The sequence below is a fragment of the Heteronotia binoei genome, chromosome 16 (genome assembly GCF_032191835.1).
Source record: "Heteronotia binoei isolate CCM8104 ecotype False Entrance Well chromosome 16, APGP_CSIRO_Hbin_v1, whole genome shotgun sequence".
NCBI lineage: Eukaryota > Metazoa > Chordata > Lepidosauria > Squamata > Gekkonidae > Heteronotia > Heteronotia binoei.
The window spans coordinates 18536899-18564371 of NC_083238.1; the positions used below are offsets into that span (position 1 = coordinate 18536899).

Consider the following 27473-nt stretch of genomic DNA (forward strand, 5'->3'; position numbering starts at 1 on the left):
ACAAATTTACAGGAAGTTTCATGGAATTTTCTTGCAGTTTTCTACCCTCCTGTGGTCTTTTCTGATCCCTGAAAAGGGCTCGTGAAGGACAGACTCATGATTCAGGGCACCTCAGTGAAGAGGAGAAAAGGGGGAGGACTTATCTGTTCTCTCTTCTTTCAGCTGAGCTGTGAGGACACAAGAGGGGGGAAGGACATTTTCACACACACACACCTTTTATTTTCACTGCAGTTTTGAAGATACTCTTTCAACCCCAGCAAGAAGGGTTGGAAGGGACTGCAAAACCAGAGAGGAATGCAGACAAATCAGCATTCCAATAAAACCTTGTTGACTATGAACCAATGAGTTTATAATATTTGCAACCTGTTATATGTTCTCACTCAGAAATCTGTCTTGCTTCAGAGGTACTTATTTTCTGAGTATCACAGATTATCACCTTGAGCTCAAGGCTTGGTCCTGATTTGGGATACCACATCTGTTCATATTACCTGTGCTTCATCTATTCCAGTTCATGTACCACTTCCAACCATCCCAGATGCCTGCTTGCAGCTTATGGATCTAGGAATAAAATGAGCTATACAGTTGATCGTCTACTCCCTCCAGTTTCCTCTGATGAGGAAATTGGAGATGGCCCTAGATGCATCTTCAACATCCAGAGATTTTTGGAGCATTTGGGAAACTTTAGGGCACAGCTCTTTTGTGCAAGTATGGCCCTTTTGTTGCTCTCTGCCTGGCATTCCTTTCCATCAAATTGTCCTCTTCTCTGATGAAAACGGATAAACTAAGTGTCTCAAATTACCAAGATATATGCTTATGGTGGGAATTGCACACACTGATTTCAGACACTGGCCCTTCTTGAGCTAGTGGAACAGAAGAGAGAGTACACAGAAGTTAAGTGTACACCTGGCTGGTGGTTGTGATTTCTCCTCTTTTTCATCTTAAAAAAAAACAACAAACTTGCAGTATCTCATATATTTCGACTTAATAGAATGATCTCTATCAGTTTCCATATTTTTTAGATCAGGGCCTGTTCATTATTTGATTAGACCAATGTGGTTGGGAAAAGCATGGAAGGAATCTGTAAATTATCCACTTCAGTTACTTTAGAGATGCAAAGGAAGATTAGGCTCTAAAAATGCTTAAGAAAAAACTTGAAATACTCCTTCATCTGTAACATTTTCCCTACTCTGGCACAAAGCTTTTGGAGCTTTTAAGTAAATGAAATTGTTGCATGGAGGAACTTCTGAAAAATTAATGCTGTATTTAGAGTTCAAAATCCCCAAGGAAAGTTTGATATTCAAGCCCACATTCAAGGTATGTCATTGTTATGAATAGTGACAGCCGAAGGTGTGAGTGAAGTGTCTTTGTTCTTTCAAACTGCAAACCTATTTATACTGCATAATAGAACACGAGAGAGCCATTTTCATGACACGTTTCCCCATCTATCATCTGCTAGATGTAAGGAATGATTGGCTACTGAGTGTTTTGGTTCAGCAAAACTCAACCAGGCAATGGATGGAATTGTTTTCAAGTGCTACCTCACTAAGTGAAACAACAATGGTAAATCATGTTTACCTTTCATCATCAGCAGCACAGATTATTGCTTAAAACGCAAACGCTGTAATTTATGGAATTTTGATTGTATAACAATGTCGAAACTTTATTGTTACTGGAAAACTACAACCTTTTATTATATAATAATTATGATTAATTCTTGTCTCTGGGGCTTGCTTGAAATAGACAGCTCCTGTAGATAATTTTCACAAGAAGCATATAGTGATACTCATGGAGCCGCACACAGATACAAAGGGCTGTGATAACTGACACAAATGAAGCCGTTGCTCTTTCAGATTGATGGGCATTTTGAGCCATTTGGCACTGTGTAATTGACAAGCATTTGGAGTCACTTGACACTGTATAGATTAGAACTGGTGAATTCTGTTGCCACAAGATGCATTTGGATATGAAATACTTCACAGCGGCTGGGTTCTAAAGCAGTGGGTGTGAATCTACCACAGGAGCGCAGGGACATTTCAGTCAGCCTCTTCGACTGGCAGCCCCCAGAAGTCAGGGGACATAAAGGGCATTGCCTAATGATAACTGATGCAACCTGAGGCACGGGGGCTTTCAACCAAAAAGAAAAACAAACTAACTCCTCAATATTTATGCAGGTTAATTTCATGCATGTGGCAGCTCCAGGGATTCCAGTTTATAGATTTAATATAAATGCTTAAATGGTATAGGAAGGAGAAATGAAATCTTTAAAAGCAACACTCTAATCTCAGAGTAACTCTTGATGTTATTAAGTACAAGCAGGTGACCCTCAAGCGCTTGTGGGCCCATCTCATCTGTCCCCTGTATATGCTTCCCCACTACTTCTTGTTTTCCTTCCCTGGTAGCTCCCATAGCCTCTCTCCTTTTGCTGGTTTCTTCCATTCTTTCATCCTGCTAGTCAACCTACCTTTATATGTCCATTAGTTTTCAGTTTTTCCTCCTTCTCTCTCCCTGGCAGCAGCTTCTTGGGAAAAGATGGGCACAGATGCCTGGTGGCTGCCAGACCAGCCCTGTGTGAATAGTTCCCAGAATAGTCTTCCGTCTGAGGACGTGACAGGTTAGGAAGATAGGATCCTTTCCAAGGTACTTGGTGTGAGCTAGCTCACAGTTTTTAGCCTCCAGCTCACACATTTTTGTCTCAGCTCAGGAAGGAAGGCCCTAGAGCAGACTAATGTATACAGTAGCCAAATCACTCTCTCACAACTTTTAATGCAAGTTTTGGCCCTCAGATCTACCCCTTCCCTTTACATTTCTATGCCACCTTTCCACCCAAATAGGGTCCCTGGGGTGGCAAGCATCAATAAAAGTAAAAATGGTAATCCCATGGACTGAGATTTATCATGAAGAGTATATATAAAAATGGATTTTCATATCTGTCATCCATTTTTATGGTTCAACCTTTATTTTAAATTTTATGTGAGTTTATTATGTTGTTTACAAGATGAGCTTCAGCACTGCTATTAAGAATCAGCAAACTATTTTGTATGTAAAACCTATTCCATGTTTAGGGGGGGAACCCCCAGTTTTTATGCATATTAATAATGGATTCAGTATTACCTTTTGGAAATGCAGGAATAATGGAAATTTAGATTCCTTTCTAGTAAATTTAATATTCCTCAAGAATACAAGTGACTTAAGCAATGGAACAACCAATGGGTTTTTTTTGTATTTATTTTAGCTGTGATGCCTCAACCGGTGATTTTCTAATCTGCTTCACTGCAATAACTTTTTAAAGCGTATATCAGTGGGAAAGCAATGTCTTGATTTTTTCCCCTTCTATTGTAGCAGGAAAATAACAAGACATTGCTTGGTTTGAAACGAGGTATTTTACTTTGACATCAAAGCAGGTTCATTTGAGCATCTAGGCTCCCCAAAATAATGAACCCCGTACACTTCTCAAACCATCCCCTTTAAGCAAAAAGCCAGCCTGCAAGCAGGCCCTCACAATTATCAGATTCAACTTTTCTCCTCCCCTTTCTCCCTGGTAGTCTGCTTATCTTATTCAAATCCACCCTTCCTGCATTCCTTCCAGTCACTTCTAGCATTTTCCTCTGCCCCTTGCCTTATCAACTTTCGGCAAGGAGCTTCTTCAGAGGGCCTCTTTATCGCTACACATCTGTGTCTTACACCCATTTGAGCTGCCTGCTTTTCTAACAATTACAGCTCTTCGAATATTGCATCAGACATTCTCTTTGCTGTTAAAGGCAAAACCATATTTTCAATTATTATTATTATAGGGGTGTTCATAATTATTCAGGGGTCCCTCTTCACTATCGAGTTGCAGTTGACTTGTGGCAACCTCGTAGGGTTTTCATAGCAAGAGATGTTCAGAGATAGTTTGCCTGCCTCTGTGTATCAACCCTGATATTCCTTGGTGGTCTCCCATCCAAATACTCACCAGGACTGACCCTGCTTAGCTTTTGCAATCTCATGAGATAGAGCCAGTGTGGGCTGCACTTAAAATGTTCATAAAAGGTAGTATTTTTCTGCAGGTATTCACATTGTTCACCAAAAGTTTTGGAGCTTTTGCAGGCAGTGTTTATCAGATGAACATTGCTTTCCGTCTCTATCAGTGACTATTTTAGGACCCACTGTGGAACACTTGTTAACCTGCCCAAAGTGTTGGGAGTGAGTTTGTTCATTGATGCAGCTTCTTATTTAAACCATCTCCCACTTGGGCTCTCCTAGATATTGCTTTCAGCATGTTGCCTGTAAGCAGCAGTGATGGAATGCAATGTCCAAGAGCAGCAGTTGCTAAATGAAGCAGACCTCTTCTCCCTACATGGTTTGTATATCATTGCAGACAAACAGTATCTAACTGAGCACCAGGCTGTGGATCAAAAAATCTGCAAAGTATCACAAAAGGACCGGGGGAGTTTCTGCCCTGAGCCTGCTTTGGCAGGGCAGTCGGGATATAAATCCAATGAATGAATGTAAAAATTTTAACAAAAACAGGAAGGAGAGAAAATAAAATATTTTGTGCCAAGTACCACAGGATCTCATGGGACTCCCTCATGGGACTCCCTCAACCAACGGGAGGCCAGGGGACATGAGGTGGTGGTGGGGGGAGCAGCCATCATTGGTAACAGTGCAACATCATTTCTGGTGATAAACGTAGAGTTTCCAGCAGTTCTTAGAGAGCTGTGACATCATGCCTGGGGTTTTCCTGGAAATAATGTCATACTATTGGCCCAACTGCCTTTTTCTGTTCCTACTACCACTATTCAAAGTGGTTACAGAAAAGTGGAGCTGGCAGTGGGGATAACCCACTGGCAACCCTAGCCTCATGAGATCTTGGCAGCCATTTTGGGTTATCTAGGCAACCAGAAAGAAGAAAGAAACTGCAGGTTGTCTTCTTGTTCCTTCTGATGACAAACATAATGATGCTATGCTAACCAGTATGGTAGAAAAACTGGATCACCCATAGAAAAGATAGTTCTGTAAACTTAGGGGACTTTTGGAACGTAGAAGAATATTACCTTTAAAAAAAAAGGACAAGAAAGCTCACAACAACCCATGTATGAATCTTTATCATAGGGAAATAAGGTCAGGCAAACTGCTAAACATCTTAACTATGGTTAAAGTAAGGAAAATAAAGTTCTCTCACACAGTGAAGTAGATCCAAGAAAACTTCCTCCAATAAGGTTCCCATCCTCCCACTGGGGGCAAGATTTCCCCCAATTTCAGGGCTTCCAATCCACCAACACAGGATTGGCCAGTGGGGGGAGTCCTGCCCCCGAAGAGCTCCATTGGCACCTGCCATGCCCAGTGCGATGATGTCACACAGAAGTGATGTAGTCATGTGGAGATGCTCTAGCATTTGGGTAAAAAGCCTTTATGGCACCATAGAGGGGTGTTTTTACCAAAATGCTAGAGTGACCCTGCATGATGTGCCTGGCACGATTATATCACTTCCGGGTGACATCATCATGCTGTGCATGCAAAACACATGTGAGGACATTCCCCCCCACCAGCAGTCCGGTAAGACCCAGCAACCCTATCCTGCAACTTAAGTGGCTCTTGCTTCAAAAAGAGCGCCATTTGAGTTGAGGAAGTATACTTATGCCAGAAAAAGTCTGCGAACTTTGCTCAGTGGAGTGGTAGGATAGGAGTAGGAAGCGAGCCAATCACCTACAAATCTTCCCTGCCTCATGGTTCAAAGCTGGGAATGCAGTGTAGGAGCTATTATTGAAGTATTATTATTATTGAAATAGTAGCGTTAAATATTTTAAAAATTATTTTACTTGAATTTTTTCTGAGGATCTTTTTGTTTCTTCACCTGCAAAGTTAACCTGCAGTTGCAATGTGTGCTCCAAGTTAGTTTTTTTATCTTAAAACTGGAAAAACAAAAGAAAGGGAGGGAAGCCTTGAAAACAAAAAACAGCATTCACAGGATTCATGACGTCCAGACATCTTGGTATCTTTCCTTGACTTACCTACCTTGATGAAGTCTTTCTCTTCTTTTAAAGTTTCTGGTACTGAACACAGTCCTCTTTCTGAGAACTTCTTTGCCCTTTAAAAAAAATGAAAATACCCTGCACTATATAATTCCTGTTTCTTTTTCAAGCAGACTTGCAGCAAAAGCATTTCCAGTTCATTTTAGCACGTTGGTTGCAATAAAAATGAATCTATATCATTTTATTAGTGTTGTTTGAGGTATCTCTTTTCTCATTGCATAAGATGTGTAAGTTATGATATCTTTAGTTCTCATTATGCCCACGCACAAGCATAATGTTCCCCATCTTTCTAATCATGGTTAAAAGTTCAGGAGTGTGCCATGGGCTCATTTCCATCTCTGCTCTGATAAGGAACTCAATTCCTTTTCCTTGCTGGTTTTAGCTAGGGATCACAGTTCTGGCTTGAATCCAGTGCAAGGTCTATAGCGTTTTTGCACATGTACTGAAGAATTGCAGCACTTCAGCAGCGGGATTGAAAAATCCCCTCACAATTACATTCTTTGCCCGCTGCATCACACCTGAGAATAGTACCTGGTATATGTGCATCGCCCATTTTGATTGCTTTTCCACCCTGCATTTCAACATTCTCCTTCATTGGTACCCCCCCTCCCAAATATATATATATATATATATATATTTAATTCCTTTTTCTGACTTGCATCAGTACACAGTTCACAACAGCTTGTAATTCTGTATTATCAGGGTATCTGCAGGTACTACAAAACGTATTTTAAAATGGTGTACAGGGACATGCTAAAGTCTGCTCTTGAGCTGCCAAAACCTGCCTTCCCTGGGTGGGTTTGGGTGGCAATCCACAAGGCAGAAAAAACTGTTCACATTTTGAGCAGTCTTTTTTTCGAAAGGCTATCTTTCAAAAGGCTATCTTTCGAATTCATGCCACAATGAAAAAAAAGTATGGGAAAAACTAGTTTAGGAAAGAATTGGGGGGGAGGGGGGTGAATACGGGACCACCAGGACAGCACGGGAATGTTAATGAAGCTATCTGGGCACAGGGGGGGAAGCCCTGGTATCATTGGGGAATGAAAATTGAATGCCTGTGTGAGGTTAAAAATCTCTGATCTTTCTGGGTTTTGACTCCTACTAGCAGGTTTTTCCCCTTGACCCTGTGAAAATTTATCCCCAGGGTTATGGGACCTACACAGAATTTCTTTCTTTCTTTCTTTCTTTCTTTCTTTCTTTCTTTCTTTCTTTCTTTCTTTCTTTCTTTCTTTCTTTCTTTCTTTCTTTCTTTCTTTCTTTCTTTCTTTCTTTCTTTCTTTCTTTCTTTCTTTCTTTCTTTCTTCTCTCTCTCTCTCTCTCTCTCTCCTCTCCCTCCCTCCCTCCTCTCTCTCCCCCCCTCCCTCTCTCTCTCCCCCTCCCTCTCCCCCCTCCCCCTCTCCCTCTCTCCCCCTCTCTCCTCTCTCCCTCTCTCCCCCTCTCCCTCCCTCCCTCCCTCCCTCCCTCCCTTCCTTCCTCCTTCCTTCCTCCCTTCCTCCCTTCCTTCCTCCCTTCCTTCCTTCCTTCCTTCCTTCCTTCCTTCCTTCCTTCCTTCCTTCCTTCCTTCCTTCCTTCCTTCCTCCCTCCCTGCCTCCCTCCCTCCCTCCTTCCTTCCTTCCTTCCTTCCTTCCTTCCTTCCTTCCTTCCTTCCTTCCTTCCTTCCTTCCTTCGATCTGCTCATGCCTGAAACAGGAGACAGTGATGTTGTTTCCTCTTCGCTGCCGCCTCCCAACATGCATTACTCCATGTGGGTTATGTGACCATGGAAATAAACTTTCCCAGGGACAGAAATGGCTGCTGGTGGGAAGGGGGAGATCTGAAAGCCTGGCAAAGATCAACACCTTATACTGACAGGCCACAGGATCTAACTCTGTATCTGTACTACTGCTAACCAGGGTTGCCGTCTTTACCAGTTTTTGGGAACAAAAAAATCATTTTTTAAGAAGGAACCTGGTTGGCATTAGGAGAGATCTAATGCATTAAGCCATGGTTAAGGGAAGATGGAATAATTATTGCCAGAGAAAGGGAATATTATGATGGATACTGGTTTAACACAATAGGAACTCCTGACTGGAAAACTCTTGGATATTTGGGCCTGGGAAGGGCAGATTGTGAGGGGTGGCAGGGAGCTCAGCAAGGATGTCATGCCATAGTACCCATCAACTAAAGCTGTAGTCTTTTGTACATAGCCTGGAGACGGGCTATAATTTGGGGAGTACCTGGAAGCTAGCAACCCGAGCTGGGAGCCTCTTCCAGATCTCTTAACCATGGTTAAAAACATGTACAGTGTTGTGTCTTCCCTGGATTTACACTGGAGACAGAATAACAGCTGCTCTACTTGTTGCTTTAATCAAAAAAGGGTTATTCTCTTGCAGTTGTATGGATTTTAACAGTTGTAAAGCCAGGGAAATAGCCACCATTTTGTAAGGTTCATTAAATCCATTGCGGAGTGAATAATAGATTTGGTAGTTGTGATGACATATAAAGAACAAATGCTTGAATTGTTTTTATTTGGGGCTGTACTTTTGATTGCTTCTACTAACTTTCTTAATGTGGAATAATAAATAGTAACAATGAAAATACTCTGTTAAAATCCAGCAAGTCACCTGAACTGTGTTTGCTTTTTGGTGCTAAATGATGTGCTGCGGCATAAACTACCTATAGTTGTTGCACTTTTTTCATTTCTCCCACTGGTTTACTACTGTCCATGTGATGTATTATCTACGAAAAAACATTGCTGAAAACATCAGGGCAATTATGAAAGGGATAAAAACCACAGTGGGAACAGGTTATGGCCACGTAATTGGTATGTAGCCAAAGGAAATGACAGTGAATAGGTACATACTTGGACTCTGTTTTCATGTTATTGATCTTGGGAAATGTGTGTTCCTCACATTTTAAATAGCTGTACTTAACTTTGTGTATATTTATAAATCTGCGTCTGAAAAATGCATGATTTCAATCGGCAGGCCTTTTGTTCTCTAGAATGTTGCTTGCAATCAAAACAAATTGTATTGTCCTAAAAACAACGGGATAAGGTTGCCAAGTCTAACTCAGAAAATATCTGGGGACTTTGGGAGCGGAGTCAGGAGACTTTAGGGCGGAGTCAGGACTTTCCCATTTCCAAAATAAATACATATTTTCCAAATAAATATTTTCAAACAAGAGTTTTTTTCCATTCCTTAAATGCAGTCTTCACTTCCTCCTCTTTTTTGCTTTCACCACTAACAAAGTGTCATTTGTTGTATCCCACAACCACAAGCTCCTTTGTCAGGGTCTGGTAGCATTTCCAAGCATGGTTTTATTATGGGACATACGCACTGCAGCCAAAATAAACAATGAATCTACAACACAGTTTTGCAAGTGCCCAGCGTGCTCAGCTCAGCACCTTAAGAAGAAGAAGACGGCAGATTTATATCCCGCCCTTCTCTCTGAATCAGAGACTCAGAGCGGCTTACAATTTCCTATATCTTCTCCCCCCACAACAGACACCCTGTGAGGTAGGTGCGGTTGAGAGGGCTCTCACAGCAGCTGCCCTTTCAAGGACAACCTCTGCCAGAGCTATGGCTGACCCAAGGCCATGCTAGCAGGTGCAAGTGGAGGAGTGGGGAATCAAACCCGGTTCTCCCAGATAAGAGTCTGCACACTTAACCAGTACACCAAACTGGCTCTTAAGCAAGGGCAAAGAGGCACTTCCTACCCAAGTTATATTTAATGCAAAAAAAAAGGCTTTTATTTTCTTCTCCATAGAGTGTTCTGCTCCCCTCAAAAAAAACCCCACCCTATTTACACAATAAACAAAGACACTTTGGAGAAACCATGGAGAGACTTACTCCATGCCAGTTTCCCTCCCCCGCCCCTCTCTTTTTGCAGAGATTTTAAGGGGGTTGCCTGGGCTGGGTGAGAAAGAGACTTCTTAGTAAGCACATTGGAAAAACTACAGAGGGGCTGTTTTCTCTTTCTCAGGATCACTGCAGCCTCCCACCAGAAGAGCAACATTGCTCCGTGCCAGCTCCCCCCCCCCCCCACATTCCTTTCCCAGAGATTTTTAAGGAGCCTGCCTGATTCAGAGGGAAAGAGACTTCTTAGTAAGCAGAGGCACATTGGAAAACCTACGAGGGACTGTTCTCTCCCTCTCTTTGGATCAGTGCAGCGTCACATCGTCACCTAGAAGAGCAACATTGCTCCCTGCCTGTTTCCCCCACCTCTTTCCTGTTGCAGATTTTAAGGAGCCTGCATGGCTGGGTAAGAAAGAGACTTCTCTCTAGGCTTGCCAATCCCCAGGTCCCAGCGGGGGTTCTTCCGCTTTCCCAGTCTCCTTCCCACCCCCTGTCAGCTGGCCGGTGGGGGAAGAGGAAAGGCTTCCTCTTGGGATGGGGTGTCTGTGTTACTTGGAAGAAGTTGGCTGCAACTCATGAGTAGAGATGCCAATCCCTCACTTCAGAGTCGCTAGAAAACAAGGGGAGGGGAGGAGAGGGAAGGAACGTCTGCTGAGCACTTCATTATTCCCTATGTGGAGATCAGTTCTCATAGGGTATAATGGGGAATTGATCTGGAGGTTTTGGGGGCTCTGGGGGAGCTGATTTTTGAGATAGAAACACCAAATTTTCAGTATAGTATCTAGTGCCTCTCCCCAAAATACCCCCCAAGTTTCAAAACTATTGGACCAAGAGGTCCAATTCTATGAGCCCCAAAAGAAGGTGCCCCTATCCTTCATTATTTCCTATGGAAGGAAGACATTTAAAAAGATGTGCTGTCCCTTTAAATGTGATGGCCAGAACTCCCTCGGAGTTCAATTATGCTTGTCACACCCTTTTTCCTGGCTCCACCCCCAAAGTCTCCTGGCTCCACCCCCAAAGTCCCCAGATATTTCTTGAATTGGACTTAGCAACCCTACTTTTCTCCCTCTCTCTGGTAGTCATTTCCAACTCATTGCAGCGGCAAGAAAAGATATCAGCCGCACCCCGGGCTTGTCCTGGCAGGATTGGGGGATGCTGGGGGGCGAGGCTTAGCTGTTCGTGAACAGAGACTCCTGGCTGTTCTAGCCCGCCCGCCCGCCTGCCCGCCCTCCTCTTTGCTTTAACATTTTTTTTTCTAGCTCTCCGCTTTCAAAACGGGGTCCTGAGATGCATGCGGGGGGGGGGGACAGCTTTGGGAGCTGCAGAGGGGACTTTAAAGAGCCACAGACATGAGCTGTAGTTCGGCCACCCCTGCTCTAGTTCTAAAGTGGAAAGGCAGGTGCTGGCTGTGGGGGCAGGGCTTCCCCCCCGCCGGCCAGCTGCCTGGGGGCGGGAAGGAGCCTTCAAAAGCGGGGAATGGGAATTCTCCGCTGGGACCTGGGGATTGGCAAGCCTAACCGGGGAGAGGGTAGGCTGTTTACTGCTGCAGTTATTTACACTGCAAATGTAGCCGTCTGTTGCTTAAAATTGTGTTGTTTGAATGGGGAAAATATTTTATGTAGTGCAATATGTGAAAGTATTTTACATCTATGTTCATAAATCAGTGTCATTAATTGGACTTGGAAAAGCATTAAAAAATTCTAGGCAACGGCATAATATTTCTAGCTGCCAGGCCTGCATTGTATTGGAAAGGTATTTCAGATACTTGGATCAGGTGTTCAAATGCATGGTAATTTTGCAGCCCTAATTGTAGCACACAATGTGTACAAGATTTCTACACACAGCAATAATACTCTGTAATAGTTAGAAACCGATAATATAAAGCATCTTGCATACTATTGAGGCCTAGGTCTGCTCTGCAGAACTGCTGGATGTTTACAGTTGTTCATATGGTTGATAGGATTTATATCCTGCCTTTCTGCAAAATGCATTCAGTTTGCAGAAGGATAAGCTTTAAATTATTCTTTAACTTATTCAACTTGCCTATACTTAGGGTTGCCAAGTCCTCTTCATCCCCCGGTGGGGGACATTTGCATGCGTGCACGACAAAATGACGTCACCCGGAAGTGACATCATCAAAATGGCAGTGCCCGTGCGAGGCTGCTTTAGGCGTTTCTGGGAAAACTCTATGGTTTTCCTGGACGCTCTATCTATTTGGGAGATTAAAACTCTATGGTGCCACTTTCCTAATGACTTGAGCCAGGAAGATTTTTGTGTTGGATGGATCCTTTATGTGGCCTCTGGGTGGTGGCTGGAGAGTTTCCTGAATGACAGTTGGTCTCTAGACAAGAAAGATCAGATCTTCTTCGTGGTCTCTGTGCATCACACTTATGGGAGAAGGCGCCGGCGCCGATCACGATCGGTAACTTCAAAGCCGCGGATTTCCGCGCCCCCGTCCCGGTGCGCATGCGCAAGCACTCCCCTCCCTGCGCATGCCCACCAGGACAGGAGCGGACATCCCGCCAGTTCTCTTCTGACCGCCGTTGGGATCAGTCGATCTTCGCATCGGTCGGTGGATTTCTTCTTGCTGTTTGGATTTCCTTCTAGCTGTTCTTTGTTCGTCTGTCAGTGAGTGGGGAGGAATAGGCGTTTGTTATTTTTCCTATTTCCAGTTTCCCTTTTTCCCCTTGTCCCCCCCTTAGCCTTCCCCCCCTCACCCCCCGCGCTTTCCGCGCATGGAAAAGCGCTGGGGATTTTTCAAAAGGTGCAGGAAGTGTGGCAGTAAAATCGCCCCTCCGGACGGCCACACTCTGTGCTTACTCTGCCTCGGGGAAGCGCATAGACCGGACTCTTGCTCTCATTGCGCAAAATTCTCCAGGCAAACGAGAAAAAACCGAGCCGCTCGCCTCGCGGCAGCCTTGATCGAGCGAGTGCTGACCCCTCGCGAAATGGCGTCGTCATCCGAAAACGCGCCAAATTCCTCGGTGTCGACGGTCGATGTCGACAAGACTCCCTCCGATGCCGATCGCCCCCTGAAAAGAGCGGGCTCGGCTTCGAGGTCGGATACCTCCACACCAGCCAAGAGGCCCAAGGAGGTAGAAGAGGCTTCCTCGGAGCCGAAAAAGAGGAAGAAGACGGACAAGCAGAAGCATGCCGAATCTGCTTCACGCTCCGTCCCGAAGTCTCCATCCATCCCGAAGGAATTACTTGTCCCGCCGCTGAAGCTACTCGCATCGCCGCGTCGACAGCAGAGCCCACCCAGACTGCAGTCGATGTCGACGCAGATTGCCATCTCGTCGGACTCCGACCACGACCTCGACCCAGCTCAGCGGTCGGTGAGGGGGGAGAGTCCTCTGGAGGTTCAGGCGGAGCAGCGCAGCCCCCAAGACCGTGACGGAGGCGTCAAGCGGGATCGGTCTCGCAGTCCCCGCAGAGTCTCACCCTTGGTTCTGAGACGTGAATCGGTACCGAAGGACCGATCGGGCAGCTCGCATCGGGACAGGTCTTGGAGCCCCCGACACCGAAGAGACTTTAGAGTGTCGAGAGACAGATCTCCGGAAGATCCATCCCCTAGGAGACGTCAGGACTCGCCAGGGCGGAAGACCACTCCCCCGCTGTCGTGGGACCAGCGTCAATGGCAGTACCTATATGGGTCCTGCCCGATGCCCACGATGTTCCCATGGTTTCCTCCTCGACAACCTGACTGGGACCAGCGCTCGGAGGCATCTCATCGGTCGAGAACATCCTATCGACCGCGGATGAGATCCCCATCCGCATCGGTATCGAAGCCCCCGGTGGAAGACCCTCCCAAGAAGAAGTCACCACCCAAACCTCCTATGAAGGAGACAACGCCACCAGACCCGCATCGGGACCGAGCGTCGCACCCGTCCGAGCAGTCGGAATCTCCCGGGGCATCGCCGAGGTCGTCGGGAGACTCGGTACTGGAAGATCCTGCTCCATCTTCCCCGGAAGACAGCCCTCCCTCCAACAAGGTCGGTGAGGATCAACCCATTTCCCCTTCGGAGGACTTAAAATCCTACGGGGACTTGGTAAAAAGAATGGCCCAATCCCTATCCCTCTCTACGATTCAGCCACAGCCTGTCATCACGGACACTGTGTTCGACATCGTGCAAAGGGATACCTCATCGGCGGTCGCTCTTCCAATGACGACGGTGCTGCTGCATACGGCCAAAGCTTCGTGGGACAAGCCTGCGTCGACGCCTATATCTTCGCGCAGGCTTGACCACATGTACCGCGTACAGGAGTCTACAGCCGACTTTCTGTTCAACCATCCGAGACCAAACTCCGTGGTTGTGGCATCTTCATCTAAGGCCCGGAAGACCCATGCTTCCCCCCCAGATAAGGAGGGAAAGAAACTCGATGGTCTGGGCCGACGGGTCTACTCGGCCGGGGCGTTAGGCCTGAAGGTTGCTAATTACGCCGCATGTATGGGGCGATACCAATACGCCATTTGGGACCAAATCTCCACACTGCTGTCTGGGCTCCCCGAACAAACCAAAACCGCTATCAGGAAGCTTCAGGCAGAGGGCATGACGGTGGCCAAGCAACAGCTCAATTCCGCCAGGCATGCTGGCGACATTGCAGCAAAAACTCTCACGTCAGCTGTCACACTAAGGAGGCACTCTTGGCTTAGGTCCACGGCTCTGCAGGCTGATACCCAAGCATACATTGAGGACTTGCCGTTTGACGGGAAGGGGCTGTTCAGTGCTAACACTGATACAGTCCTGCAGGAAATGGATAAAAGCATCCGCACATCCAGAAACCTTGGGGTACCAGTTTCCTCTAGGCAGCAAAGCAAACGTTCCTGGTCGCGAGCTTGGCCTAAGAAGTCTTTCCCCAAGCAGTCGACTGAGCAGCAGTGGAGGCCTAAGTCCACAGCTCCCTTCTCCAAACCACAGTACGGCAACAAGTCTAAGTACTCCCCAACCTCTTCCCAATCGTCTCGCCAGAAGGGAAACCGACAACCTAAGCAGGGACTTTGACTCTGTTCTCCCTTCTTGCACCCGCCCTTGCTCCTTTTTGGACCGCACCCGGCTCTGGCCTTTTTACAACGCGTGGGCAGCAATAACATCAGACCAGTGGGTTTTATCGATAGTTCGGCTGGGCTATCAAATAGAATTCCAACAGGAACCAAAGGTTCCAACATTCGTCTACACCACTCCGTCTCCGACGCTTCAAAAAGAAGTAACTGCCCTCCTTCAGAAAGAGGCCATAGAACGGGTCCCGTCGGACCAATTAAGACTGGGGTTCTACTTCCGCTATTTTGCAGTCCCCAAGAGGGATGGTGGTCTCCGGCCCATCATGGACCTGCGGGGCCTCAACCTGTACATACCACACCAAAAGTTTCGCATGACGTCGCTACCCAGCATACTTCCGTTGTTGAATCTCGGGGATTGGATGGCGACCCTGGACCTGCAGGACGCTTACTTTCATGTAAGCATCCACCCATCCCACAGGAAATTCCTCAGGTTCGCCATCGGGACTATGCATTACCAGTACAGGGCCCTCCCATTTGGGTTGTCGACAGCCCCCAGGGTCTTTACGAAGATCATGGTAGTGGTAGCGGCTCATCTCAGACTACAGGGTGTAGCGGTGTATCCGTACATCGACGACTGGCTTCTGGTGGCCGAATCAGAGGCCAGTCTTCTCCGGCATATCACAATGACTCTTTCCCTTCTAGAAGAGCTCGGCCTGAAGGTGAATGCAGCGAAGTCCTGTCTCCAGCCCTCCCAGAGGGTACACTTTATAGGGGCTATCCTGGACACGCAGTTGTGCAAGGCCTTCCTGCCAGAGAGGAGGGCGGAGGACATCATGGACTTGGTGCAGGTTTTCCTGGAGAGCGAATCGGTCACGGCCCTTCAGGTGCAGCGGATGCTGGGCCTGATGGCATCCACTACAGCGGTGCTGACCTTTGCCAGGTTCCACATGCGGATCCTTCAGCTGTGGTTCCTGGGGGTCTTCAACTGTGTGCGAGACTCCCCTCGTCGCAGACTACTTCTTCCCGAGGGTGTGCTCAGGACTCTGCTCTGGTGGCAGCACAAGGGCAACTTGTTACAAGGGGCCCCCTTCCACAAACCACGCCCGACTGTCACTCTGACCTCGGATGCGTCCCTGTGGGGGTGGGGAGCGCATGTAAGCGGACTATGTGTGGGCGACAGATGGCCCAAGGACCATTTGCAATACCACATCAACTTCCTGGAGCTACTGGCGATCCATCATGCGCTCCTTTCTTTTCGGCACCTGCTGGCGGGGCAGACGGTTGCGGTTCTGACGGACAACACCACGGCACTTGCGTACATAAACCGTCAGGGCGGCACAGTGTCTCGGAAACTTTGCCTTCTAGCCTTGCGGATCTGGGAGATCTGCAGAGGGATGGACACGAGTCTGGCTGCAGCCCATCTGCCGGGAGATCAGAACGGGTGTGCAGATTTTCTCAGCCGAGGAGGCGCTTCCATACACGAATGGGAGCTCAACTGGACCCTCTTACAACCTGTCTTCCAGAAATGGGGGACTCCGGACATCGATGTCTTCGCCACCCGCGACAACAGGAAGTGCCGGCAGTTCTGTTGCCGGGGGGGGAGGGACCCCCTGTCGTTGGGGGACGGACTATTGCTACCCTGGGACAATTGCCATGTCTACATGTTTCCCCCGATCCCTCTTCTTGTTCGGGTGGTACAAAAGATATACAGGGAGCGCCCGAACGGTGTCCTAATCACTCCATGGTGGCCCAGGCAACACTGGTTCACCCACATCCTGCGGTTGTCCAGAGGAGTCTTTCACCAGTTTCCCCCTGTGCCAGATCTACTGCTCTCAGAGCAGGGACGAGTGGTCCACCACGATGTTCCACACCTCAAGTTGACGGCGTGGAGACTCCCATGACTGCACTGTCGGAACGGGTTCAGCATGTGCTACTCAACTGCAGACGGGAGTCTACAAGGAAGTCTTATGCCTATAAATGGACCTGTTTCGTTCACTTCGTCTCTGAGACCGGGGGTGACCCCAGAACGGCAGGCCTTCCGGGCATCCTTGACTTTCTCCTTACCTTACTGGACAAGGGGCTGTCGGTGTCCTCTATTCGGGTATACCTGGCAGCCATCTCGGCCAATCACGAGCGCATTGAGGGCCACTCGGTGTTCGCTCATCCTTCCACAAAGAACTTCCTTAAGGGACTGCTACGGCTGTACCCTGCAGTCAGGAAGCCGACCCCATCCTGGGACTTGCCGGGAGTTCTAGAAGCCCTTACGGGCAAGCCCTTTGAACCCATGGCCACGTGCTCTGTGCAACTGCTATCTTGGAAGACGGCATTCCTGGTAGCTATCACTTCAGCCCGGAGGGTGGGGGAACTGGCGGCACTACGCTGCGATGATCCCTACCTTCAGTTCCGACCAGACGGGGTGTGGCTACGCCCTGACGTGACCTTTCTACCTAAGGTGGTATCCACCTTTCATCTGAATAAGGACATTTGCCTACCAGTGTTCTTCCCGAATCCTTCAACAGATTCGGAACGTCGGCTTCACGCTCTAGATGTTAAAAGAGCGCTGTCTATAGGGTAAAACCTTCGCGTAAGGACCCTCGGCTCTTCATCTCTTATGCTTCAGCCTCGCTTGGACAGAAGGTCTCCTCGCAGAGACTGTCAAAATGGCTGACAGAGACTATCAAACTCTGTTATCTCGTACGGAAGCGGCCTCTGCCGGGACCGGTCAAGGCTCACTCCACGAGGGCAATGGCCACCTCTGCGGCGTTTATGAAGGGGGTGCCATTACGAGACATCTGCAAGGCGGCCACCTGGTCTTCTCCGCATACGTTCATCAGGCACTATGCGCTGGACCTCCGGTGGAAGCATAGTTCGTCTGTGGGCCGTGCAGTTTTGCAGTCGATGACCTGTTGACGGACCGTGCAACCCTCCTCCAGGTAGCCTGCTAGCTTGCTAATCTCCCATAAGTGTGATGCACAGAGACCACGAAGAAGATAAACAGGTTTCCTACCTGTAACTGATGATCTTCGAGTGGTCATCTGTGCAGTCACACTACCCGCCCACCTTCCCCTCTGCTGCGGGTCCGTCTACAGGGCTTCTGCAGCGGTCAGAAGGAACTGGCGGGATGTCCGCTCCTGTCCTGGTGGGCATGCGCAGGGAGGGGAGTGCTTGCGCATGCGCACCGGGACGGGGGCGCGGAAATCCGCGGCTTTGAAGTTACCGATCGTGATCGGCGCCGGCGCCTTCTCCCATAAGTGTGACTGCACAGATGACCACTCGAAGATCATCAGTTACAGGTAGGAAACCTGTTTTTCCCTTGGAGAAGATGGCTGCTTTGGAAATTGGATCCTGTGGCATTATACCTCACTAAGGTCCCACCCCTAACTCCACCCTCTCCAAACCCCAAACTCCACGCCCCAAATACCCATGAATTTCCCAACCCAGAGCTAGAAACCTAGGTGGAAGAAGCCCTATGCAGTCCTCACAATAAGAGGTATTAAAAATCTAACAACAGCCATCTAGTGCTTGACTTCAGTGTCCTGTTTCCCGCAAGAGCCAGCATGTCAATCCTGAAAAGTCTCTTCCTGTTATTGCACCCCAACAGTTGATATTCAGGAGTATACTGTGTCTGAGCATGTAATTGCATCAGTCTGTTGCTTAAAATGGTATTGTTTGAATGGGGAAAATATTTTATAGAGTGCAATATGTGAAAGTATTTTACAGCTGTTTTCTTTAGCCACCATGGCTAATATATTTATTATTTTTATTTGTATTCTGCCTGTAGGGAGTTAGAAAAAGGGCAGGCTTCCTTGAAGTGGCTGGAGTCAGCAGGGGCAGAGTATGTAAATCGGCCCATCAACAGCTGGGGGGAGGACTGATGAGCCGACAAGGTGGAGGTTGTACCTTTTGGTGAGAAGGGGGGGAGATCACTGCACGAACTCAGCATCCCGATCTCTTATTTCCTCTCACTACTTTTTAATACAGAATTATCAGGAGGTGTTCCACTCAGGCTCTGACCAGCCTGCTACCTGTTTAGCTTTGCCAAGGTATCTGCTTCATGTACTTGCCAGATGTACCTGGGTGTGGGAACTAATAGCCTTTGATCAACTTATATGGAACATCCACGTTCACATTCAGAGATGGTGTTTGGAACTTATCCTTAAATTAGAACTTGCTATCCTATCTAAGATAGGCTCCTGTTTTTTATTTATTTATTTATTTTCTGTATTTATATCCCACCCTCCCCGCCGAAGCAGGCTCAGGGTGGCTCACAACATTAAATATGAACAATGAGACAATAAACCATCGAACAATAAAAACAATTACAATATCAGTTAAAATTAAACAATTTGCAATTTAAAATTATTAATACCATTTAAAACAGCAGTTTTGGTGCTAAGTTCCACGCCATGATGTCGAGCATCTATGTACTTTGGTTGAAGGCCATTCGGAATAACGTTGTTTTGCAGGCCTTGCGGAATTGGGCAAGATCCCGCAAGGCTCTAGCCTCCTCTGGGAGTTGGTTCCACCAGTGGGGGGCAGCAATAGAGAAGGCTCGTTCTCTGGCAGCCTTCAATCTCGCCTCCCTCGGCCCGGGGATTTTTAATTTTCTATTCTATTCCAGTTCACTGAGAAAGTCCAGCGCATCTTCAATGTAATCTGAGTACAGTTGAGTAGCATTGAATGTGTAATCTAGGAAGAGATGTTGTTCATTTGTTTAAAGGATTATAGTATTTTCCAATCTGTATGGGTTGCTTAAGCGCAAACGTGATATTAGTTCCTCCTCCTAATGTCATTTTTTTTTAAAAAAAATTGGGAATCGAATTTTTATACATTTTTTGGCACTACAGAATCAAGATTGTTGATCAGTCAATAAGAAGATATTGAAGATGATGATATTGGATTTATATCCCGCCCTCCACTCTGCAGAGTCTCAGAGCGGCTCACAATCTCCTTTCCCTTCCTCCCCCACAACAGACACCCTGTGAGGTGGGTGGGGCTGGAGAGGGATCTCACAGCAGCTGCCCTTTCAAGGACAACTTCTGCCAGAGTTATGGCTGACCCAAGGCCACTCCAGCAGGTGCAAGTGGAGGAGTGGGGAATCAAACCCAGTTCTCCCAGATAAGAGTCCGCACACTTAACCACTACACCAAACTGGCTCTCCAGTTTAATATAGTTAATTCTAGTTTAGTGTTCTGTTGTTCCTCCAGGCATCCCTGTCAATTATCATTGTTGATTAGACTGTGCTTTTCACTGTTGAGGCTTCTGCCTGTGAGGATTAGAGCAGAATAGGTTCACAGCTGGGATCTGGTATTTTGTAACATTGAAGCCCCATTCAGTTAACAGAGCTTGAGAACCAGCTGATCTAGGGAAGCTCATATTATGGGTTGTTGGCATTAACTCAAGCCTCAGTGAGTATAGATAGGGAAACTACTCTGACCTGCATTCAGTGAGTATGGATGGGAAACTGCCTTATCCTAGTGGTGAGAAGTGCTGTCAAACAGTGGATTTATGTTGACCCTGTAAATTTGCAAGGCAAGAGATTAGCAAAGGGTGGTGGTTTGTGATTGCTTTTATCTGCATAGCAACCCGGGTCATCCTTGGTGGTGGTTAGGGTTGCCAAGTCCAATTCAAGAACTATCTGGGGACTTTGGGGGTGGAGCCAGGGGACTTTGGGGGTGGAGCCAGAGGACTTTGGGGGTGGAGCCAAGATCAAGGCTCTGACAAGCATAATTGAACTCCAAAGGGAGTTCTGGCCATCACATTTAAAGGGACGGCACACCTTTTCAATGCCTTCCTTCCATAGGAAATCATGAAGGATAGGGGCACCTTCTTTTGGGGCTCATAGAATTGGACCCCCTGGTCCAATCTTTTTGAAACTTGGGGGGTATTTTGGGGAGAGGCACTAGATGCTATACTGAAAATTTGGTGCCTCTACCCCAAAAAACAGGCCCCCCCCCAGAGCCCCAGATACCCGCAGATCAATTCTCCATGATTTTCTATGGGAATAAATCTCCATAGGGAATAATAGAGTTCCCAGCAGACATTTCCCTCCCCTCCCCCCGCTTTCTGGTGACCCTGAAGCGGGGGGAGGGTCTCCAAACCGGGGGATCCCCTGCCCCCACGTGGGGATTGGCAACCCTAGTGGTGGTGGTGGTCTTCCATCCAAATACTAACCAGGGATGACCCTGTTTACCTTCCGAGATCAGATGAGATCAAACTAGCCTGGGCCATCCTACTGAAATTGAATTTAACAAAGGCTGACTTTTACAGGATTCCCCCTCCCCCCCAATAGTTCTTCAGCTATCTGGAGGTGTTGATAATTTCCTTGTGTTGCCAGTAGCTTATAGTCAGTAGCTAACCCTAACCCTCTGAGGACTCACGTTCGTTCTTGTTTTGTGGTAATCAGAATTATAACCTGAGTAGTTCATGCCATTCTGTAGTGCCAAACTAGAGGCTCATTTGATTTGTTTAGTTTAGATGAGGGGTGTCAAACTCATTTGTTCTGAGACCCAGATTTTACATAAATGAGACCTTGTTGGGCCAGGCCATGTTTGTCATAAAATGTAGTGCCAAGTAGCAGAGACATAAACTTTATAAAGGACACAAACACAATTAAGGATTTAAAAAAAAAAACCCTTAATATAAACCATGCTTAAAACATTCATGTGCCTGCAGCCTTCAGCGCAGCGGCTGGGCTGCAGAGGCATGAGTTTGCCTCCCCGGACGGGGAGAGACAGAGGGCGCCCATTTAGGCGCGCAGACTGGAGGGCGAGGTCTGGCTGATTGACAGCCAGACCTGCGCTCCTCTCAGTCTGCGTCGGGCGTGGCTTCGGCCCCTCCCACCCACCCTGTATGTTATGTAGGCATTTGCTGGTTGCTTCTTTGAGGAACCGGGTAGGAATTTTTTCGCACCCTGGCTGATCGGCGTTGCCCAGGTTGTGTTTTTCGCCTACCCTACATAGCATTGCAGTGGATTGTGGATTTGGCTATTGGGAGGTGCTGTTAAATAGGCGGTCACTTTAGTGGCAGGTTTTTGGGGTTTGGGGCACTATGCGGCCAGGGGAGGACTGTGAAGCATCCCCCTTTTGGGGAATTTGGTGTCTGGCATGATCAACCCTGGGGTTTGAAGACCCGGGTGGAGATTGCAAACTGCCGGGAGACTCGGCTAGAGGGTGCTTTCTGGCGAGACGTGTGTTGGGCCCTCTGGTGCGGGCCTCCCTGGAGGGAGCTGAGGAGCTCAGCTCTGGCCGGAGGGCTGGGTCTCTCGCCCGTTATGGCAGGGGAGCGGTCGCGGTGACCCCTAGCCCTGGCCAGGCCGCTGGTGGGGTACCCTTGCTGTTGGTGAGGTTAATTAATAAAGTGGCCCAATTTTATTCCAATCACTTGGTGTCTGTCTCGTTATTTCATCCTTGGGGGGGCAATAGCACTCGTTGGTTTTAAAGGTGCCTTCTTTGTAGGGAAAGAAAGGAACTGGTTAAAGAAGGCTCTGCCTCTTTCCTTCCCTCCCCAGGGGAAAAGGAGGGGAAGAAGCCTCAGCCAATAGAAGAGAGGCTTGGCTCAGCTCTGCTGTGCGATTTAGAGAGCCTGGCAAAGCAAGCTATCCCTCCCCCCATTCCTACCCAAGGAAGGAGCCTCAGCCAATGGAGGAGAAAAAGGCTTTGCTGTGAAGCTCCTGTGTGATTGAGCAAGCCTGGCAAAGCAAGCTGTGTTGCAGAAGGAAGCAGATGACAACCAGTTGCTCTGTGGCCTGATTGGAGCTCTCTTGGTCCTGATTTGGCCCCTGGGCTGCATGTTTGACACCCCCGGTTTAGTTCTTTTAAGCCTTGTTCAAGTCACATCAATCAAATCTCTAGGAAGTATAATCCTGCCTTCACTAGAAGGTTAGAACCGTAATGTGTTCTTGTTCTCTCTCTCTGTGGTACAGGTACATTGTGAAAATGAGGGTCTGCTTCCCACAGGAAATTTACATCTCCACTTATTCTGGTTTACTTGCATTGCAGTTTTGGTGTTCTTGATTTTTTTTTCATTTGGCATTATAAAGTATTGATTCTTATTACTCTCAGTAGTAAAATACCTTAAGGAGGTGCATTTTATGGGACTTAATACTAATGTCCCTGATAACCACAGTATAGACCCATTAGTTACTTCTGTGAATATCCTTTGCTAGATTGAGGAGATTAATATTCTTCTCTCATTCCTCTTTCAATACAGCAACCTCGGGGCCTCCTGTCTAGAACCTGATTAACTTCTATGTCATTAGTTAGTGCCACAGAATGAATTTCTGAATAAATTAGCCTCCTTTTTTTTGTCTTTGACAGATGCAAGACAAAAGTCTACCCTGACGAATTACCAAACACAAGTGTGGTTATAGTATTTCATAATGAAGCCTGGAGCACTTTACTTCGAACTATTTACAGTGTTATAAATCGGTCACCACACTATCTGCTTTCTGAAATCATCTTAGTAGATGACGCCAGTGAAAGAGGTATGGATAAACCAAGTTGCCAGTAAGATTAGAAAATAAGTAATTTCAGAATATTGTGGCATGTTGATAGATTAAACGATTTCCTGCCTTCTGATTTTGAAAAAACTGTTTTTTTTCTATTTGTTTCTTTTTCATAATGCAGTATTTTCCCCAAAACAGCACTTTCTATGGAAAAAAAATGTTTTTTTCATTTTTATATATTATTTATAGGCTTTCTTTCTCAGTGGGACTTAAAATGGGATTACACAGAGAAAGACAATATAGTTAACAAAATGAGACATCCAGTAAGCAATGCCAACAGGGTTTGGTTTGTAGAAATCTGGAACCAACCAGAAACCTGAAACAGAACTGAAACAAAAAAATAAGTATCAACACGACATGTTCAGTGATGCAAAAATTACATCGAAGGATTCTATTTATAGCAGCAGACATTACAAACTATTCATAGAGGTATAGATTGCAGTCTGACTCTTTCTCCAATATCTTTCTGAACCTTTTTGTTACAGTACAGTTCTGTTTTCTGAGTAGGACACTTCAGTTTGAATAATTCAGTTTTGAATTGTTTGTGGAAAGTCAGGACTGCAGGATCCTTCCTGACCTAGGCAGGCAAGCTGTTCCATAAGATGGGAGCTGCAGTGGAGAATGGACAGGTGCAAGCTGTTGTTGATTTTGCCAGTGTTCAGGTTGATGCCTACAAAAGGCCCTGCTCAGATGAGCAAAGCTGTCATGGAAAAGCATGGGGGAGAGGTGGTCCTGGAGATATGGCAGACAGAGGCCATGAAGGGTTTTGTATGAGGTAGCCAGCACTTAAATTGAATCCGGTCATTTATGGCTGGTTGCTGGAGTGACTGCGGAATGGGAGTGATGCGCATGCTCCCTCTAGCTCCTGATAATAGCTGAGCTGTGGTATTCTGCACCAACTGAAGTATGTGAGTTGATTTTGAAAAGATAACCAACATAAGGTGCATTATAGTAATCTAGTCCCAATGCCACTGTGGCATGGATCCAGGCGACTAGATCAGCTATATCAAGGTAGGAGGGCTAGACTAAATTTGCAGAAAGCTTTTTTTTGCAGCTGCATTAACTTGCTTCTGCAGTTGTAATGTTGGCTCTAGTATAACCCCTAGGCTCTTAACTGAGTCAGCATGGGTTAGAGATGAACCCCGTTGAAAATGGGGGGCACAATGTCCTTCACGATCTTCACCTTTACCACCAGTATTGCCTCTGTTTTCCCAGAGTTGATTTTTATCTTAGCCAATTAACCACCGACAGCCAAACAGAGATTCAGGACCTCTTACCTTTATCCAGGAGATTTTGATACAGCTGAGTGTCATCGGCATATTGATGATAGCCAGTCCCCAAACTAGAAATTATTTGTTCTAAGGACTTTACAGAGAGTTTCCTTCTTCAGCTATATAAAAACAAATCCAAACAGTAAAGCTGACTACTAAAAGTTGTTTCTTTGGAGTCTAGTGCAGTCACTCAGATTTTGCAAGCTTTCCGAACAATGAGAGATGTGTGCGGCTTCAGGTGAGAGAGACAGTGAGGTAATTATAATTGTAGATAGATATAATTATAATTATCATATGGCATTGTGCTTAGTATAGCCAGGAGAGCCTAAGATTGTCTGGTAGACTGAAGTTCTAGCCCTTTTAGTATCATGCACCACTATGTGGTAAACTAGATTTATTTTTTTAGGCTGAGAAAGCTCTGAAAGAACTGTAACAGACCCAAGGTCACCCAGCTGGCTTCATGTGGAGGAGTGTGAAATCAAGCCTGATTCTCCAGATTAGAATCCATCACTCTTAACCACTACGCCACCCTGACTCTCATGAGAACTAGCATTTAACAGAGCTGCAGTTTTCTTGAGTTGGGCTATTCTTAGCCTTCCAGATTATGGTTCTTCTCTGATGGGTTAATGTCAGCAGGAATAATTGACACTCCTCATTTTGTTCTTCTGCTGTACCAGAAATGCTGTTTCTCTTTCATTAGAAAGATCCCTCATTTTATACCCTTAAATGTTGGGAAAGAGAAGTCTAGGTTCCTGTCTTCTGTCTGTGCATTTGTTTATGCATGCATGCATGCATGGGTGGCTATGAATGCACAGGAAAACCTATGTAAAGATTCTTCACTTCACTGATGACCATCTTCAGAAAACTACCATCTTTGGCCCTGTTGCTCTTTTTAGGGATATGTGAAATAAATGGATGCTGTCTTCAATTCAGCAGGTCAGTTCGGCATGACACCAGTGCTCTTCGTTTCCTGCACTTTGGTGAATTAATTCTGTGAACCTGAAAGAATGGCTCATTATATTTCTTTTTTGGCCTCCCAGTTCAGAAGCTTTTGACCTTTTGTATATTTGTTTGCTAAAGTCTAGTAAAGAAGTTACCCTTTTAGCAACCATCATGGCATCATAACCGTGTGATTGTATTCTGTTGGCTTCTGAATTTAGCTCAAACAAATCCTTTGTTGCATTTTCTTTCTTAATTGCCTTTGGCAGATTTTCTGAAGGCCCCATTAGAGAATTATGTGAAAAATCTGCAAGTGCCAGTAAAAATTATTAGGATGGAACAGCGGTCAGGCCTGATTCGAGCTCGGCTTAGAGGAGCGGCAGCTTCTAAGGGGCAGGTCATAACTTTCCTGGACGCGCACTGTGAATGCACTTTAGGCTGGCTGGAGCCACTATTGGCAAGAATAAAGGAAGACAGGTGAGCATTCAGTTCTGCGCTTGTATTATGGCAGCATCAATCAACAGAGCTTTCATTCGGAACTTAGCCCAGGGGTCAGCAACCTTACTAAACCTGTGGGCATCTTTGGAATTCTGACACAGGATGCTGGGTACAACCACAAAAATGCCACCTCATGAGGTGGAGCCACACACACAGAGGAAGCACAGGGGCTGGGGAAAAGACAGGTAATTAAAGATACACTGGGAGAGAGGAGTGATAGAGAATAAAACAAATGTTGTTCCGGCAGCTACCACTGGGGAAAAATGTTATTTTAATCTGCGTAGCTGAACAGATTCAGTGGCCAATAAGAACATTTACTCAAGAAGATCCCCACCTGGCCCTACCCATTTTCTAAAACCATTTGGCAGACACCAAAAAAGGTGTTGGTGGGCTCAGTGGTGCCAGTGGGCATCATGTTGGCCTTAGCTATTGAAAATTATTTCAGTGAAAAAGTATGATGTGAGAAACCTGAGATTGCATTTATTTTCATTGAAGGGATCTGGAAGATTTCATTCTGGAACAAATTCATGTGCATTTTTGTAGGACTTCAACGTTTAGCTGATTGTTTGCTTGATCAGTGACAGCAAAAAAGCTCTTGACCCATTATAACAGTACCCACAACTAAAGATAGGACAAATTTTTAAAAGGATAGTTAATTTGAAAAAAAAAAAAAAAGCTTTCAGAGAATTCAGATGCTTTACACCATCTTAAAGAAAACAAAAATATGCCCTTCTTCCACCTTCAGATTTATTGGTTGGGATCCAGAGAATTTTAATCATAAAAAGGGGGTTTTCTTATCTCACTGTTCCTATTGCAAATGCTTGTGTCTGTTCCTTACCTACACAAAGAATATGTTCAGCAATCCATGAAAATTACTAGAGGTGTTTTCCATGGGGGGGGGGGGAATGTTATAGTTTCAGATCCAGAATTTGGGGCGGGGTGGGGAACTGTTACTGTTGTTGCTGATTTCGGGTAGGACGTTACCAGTTATTCAAATTTGTGTGTTTTGTATGAGAGAGATTGCATGTGATGAATCATTCATCCATTAGCTATGAGACACACCTTCAAGCTAGGCATCCACTGTAGCGGTTCCTTAATTAGTAAATAGTTCTACTATTTAAGGAATTTGAGGAGGAGGGAGGAGACAGGGTCTGAAGTGTGGGAGTCTCTGGATTCATCACTTTGATAGAGTCACACATCAGCTCCAAAAATATCTCTTTAAAACGACAGATGCTGATTTTGCTGGCCAGAGGTGCCACAGATAGAGGAGGGGATCTTGGCTCCTCACCTAGCCTTTCCCCTGATCATAAAGAACACTTAGGAGGAAGGGACTTGTTTCCCAAAGTAATTGGCTGGGAGCATTCATGCCTTGATCCCTTGTAAGGATGCAGTTTTTGCCTGGGAAATCAGGAG

General features: G+C 46.3%; 1 protein-coding gene across 2 annotated transcripts in view; it reads left to right on the top strand.

Annotated features, from left to right (window-relative positions):
* The window catches only part of GALNT13 (polypeptide N-acetylgalactosaminyltransferase 13), a 370357-nt gene that overhangs the window by 149447 nt on the left and 193437 nt on the right, over nt 1–27473 (top strand). For both annotated transcript variants that reach the window (XM_060257257.1, XM_060257256.1), the window contains exons 4-5: nt 23165–23331; nt 25832–26039. In XM_060257257.1, the coding sequence (XP_060113240.1) occupies nt 23165–23331; nt 25832–26039 (375 nt within the window). The remainder of the gene's footprint in view (nt 1–23164; nt 23332–25831; nt 26040–27473) is intronic.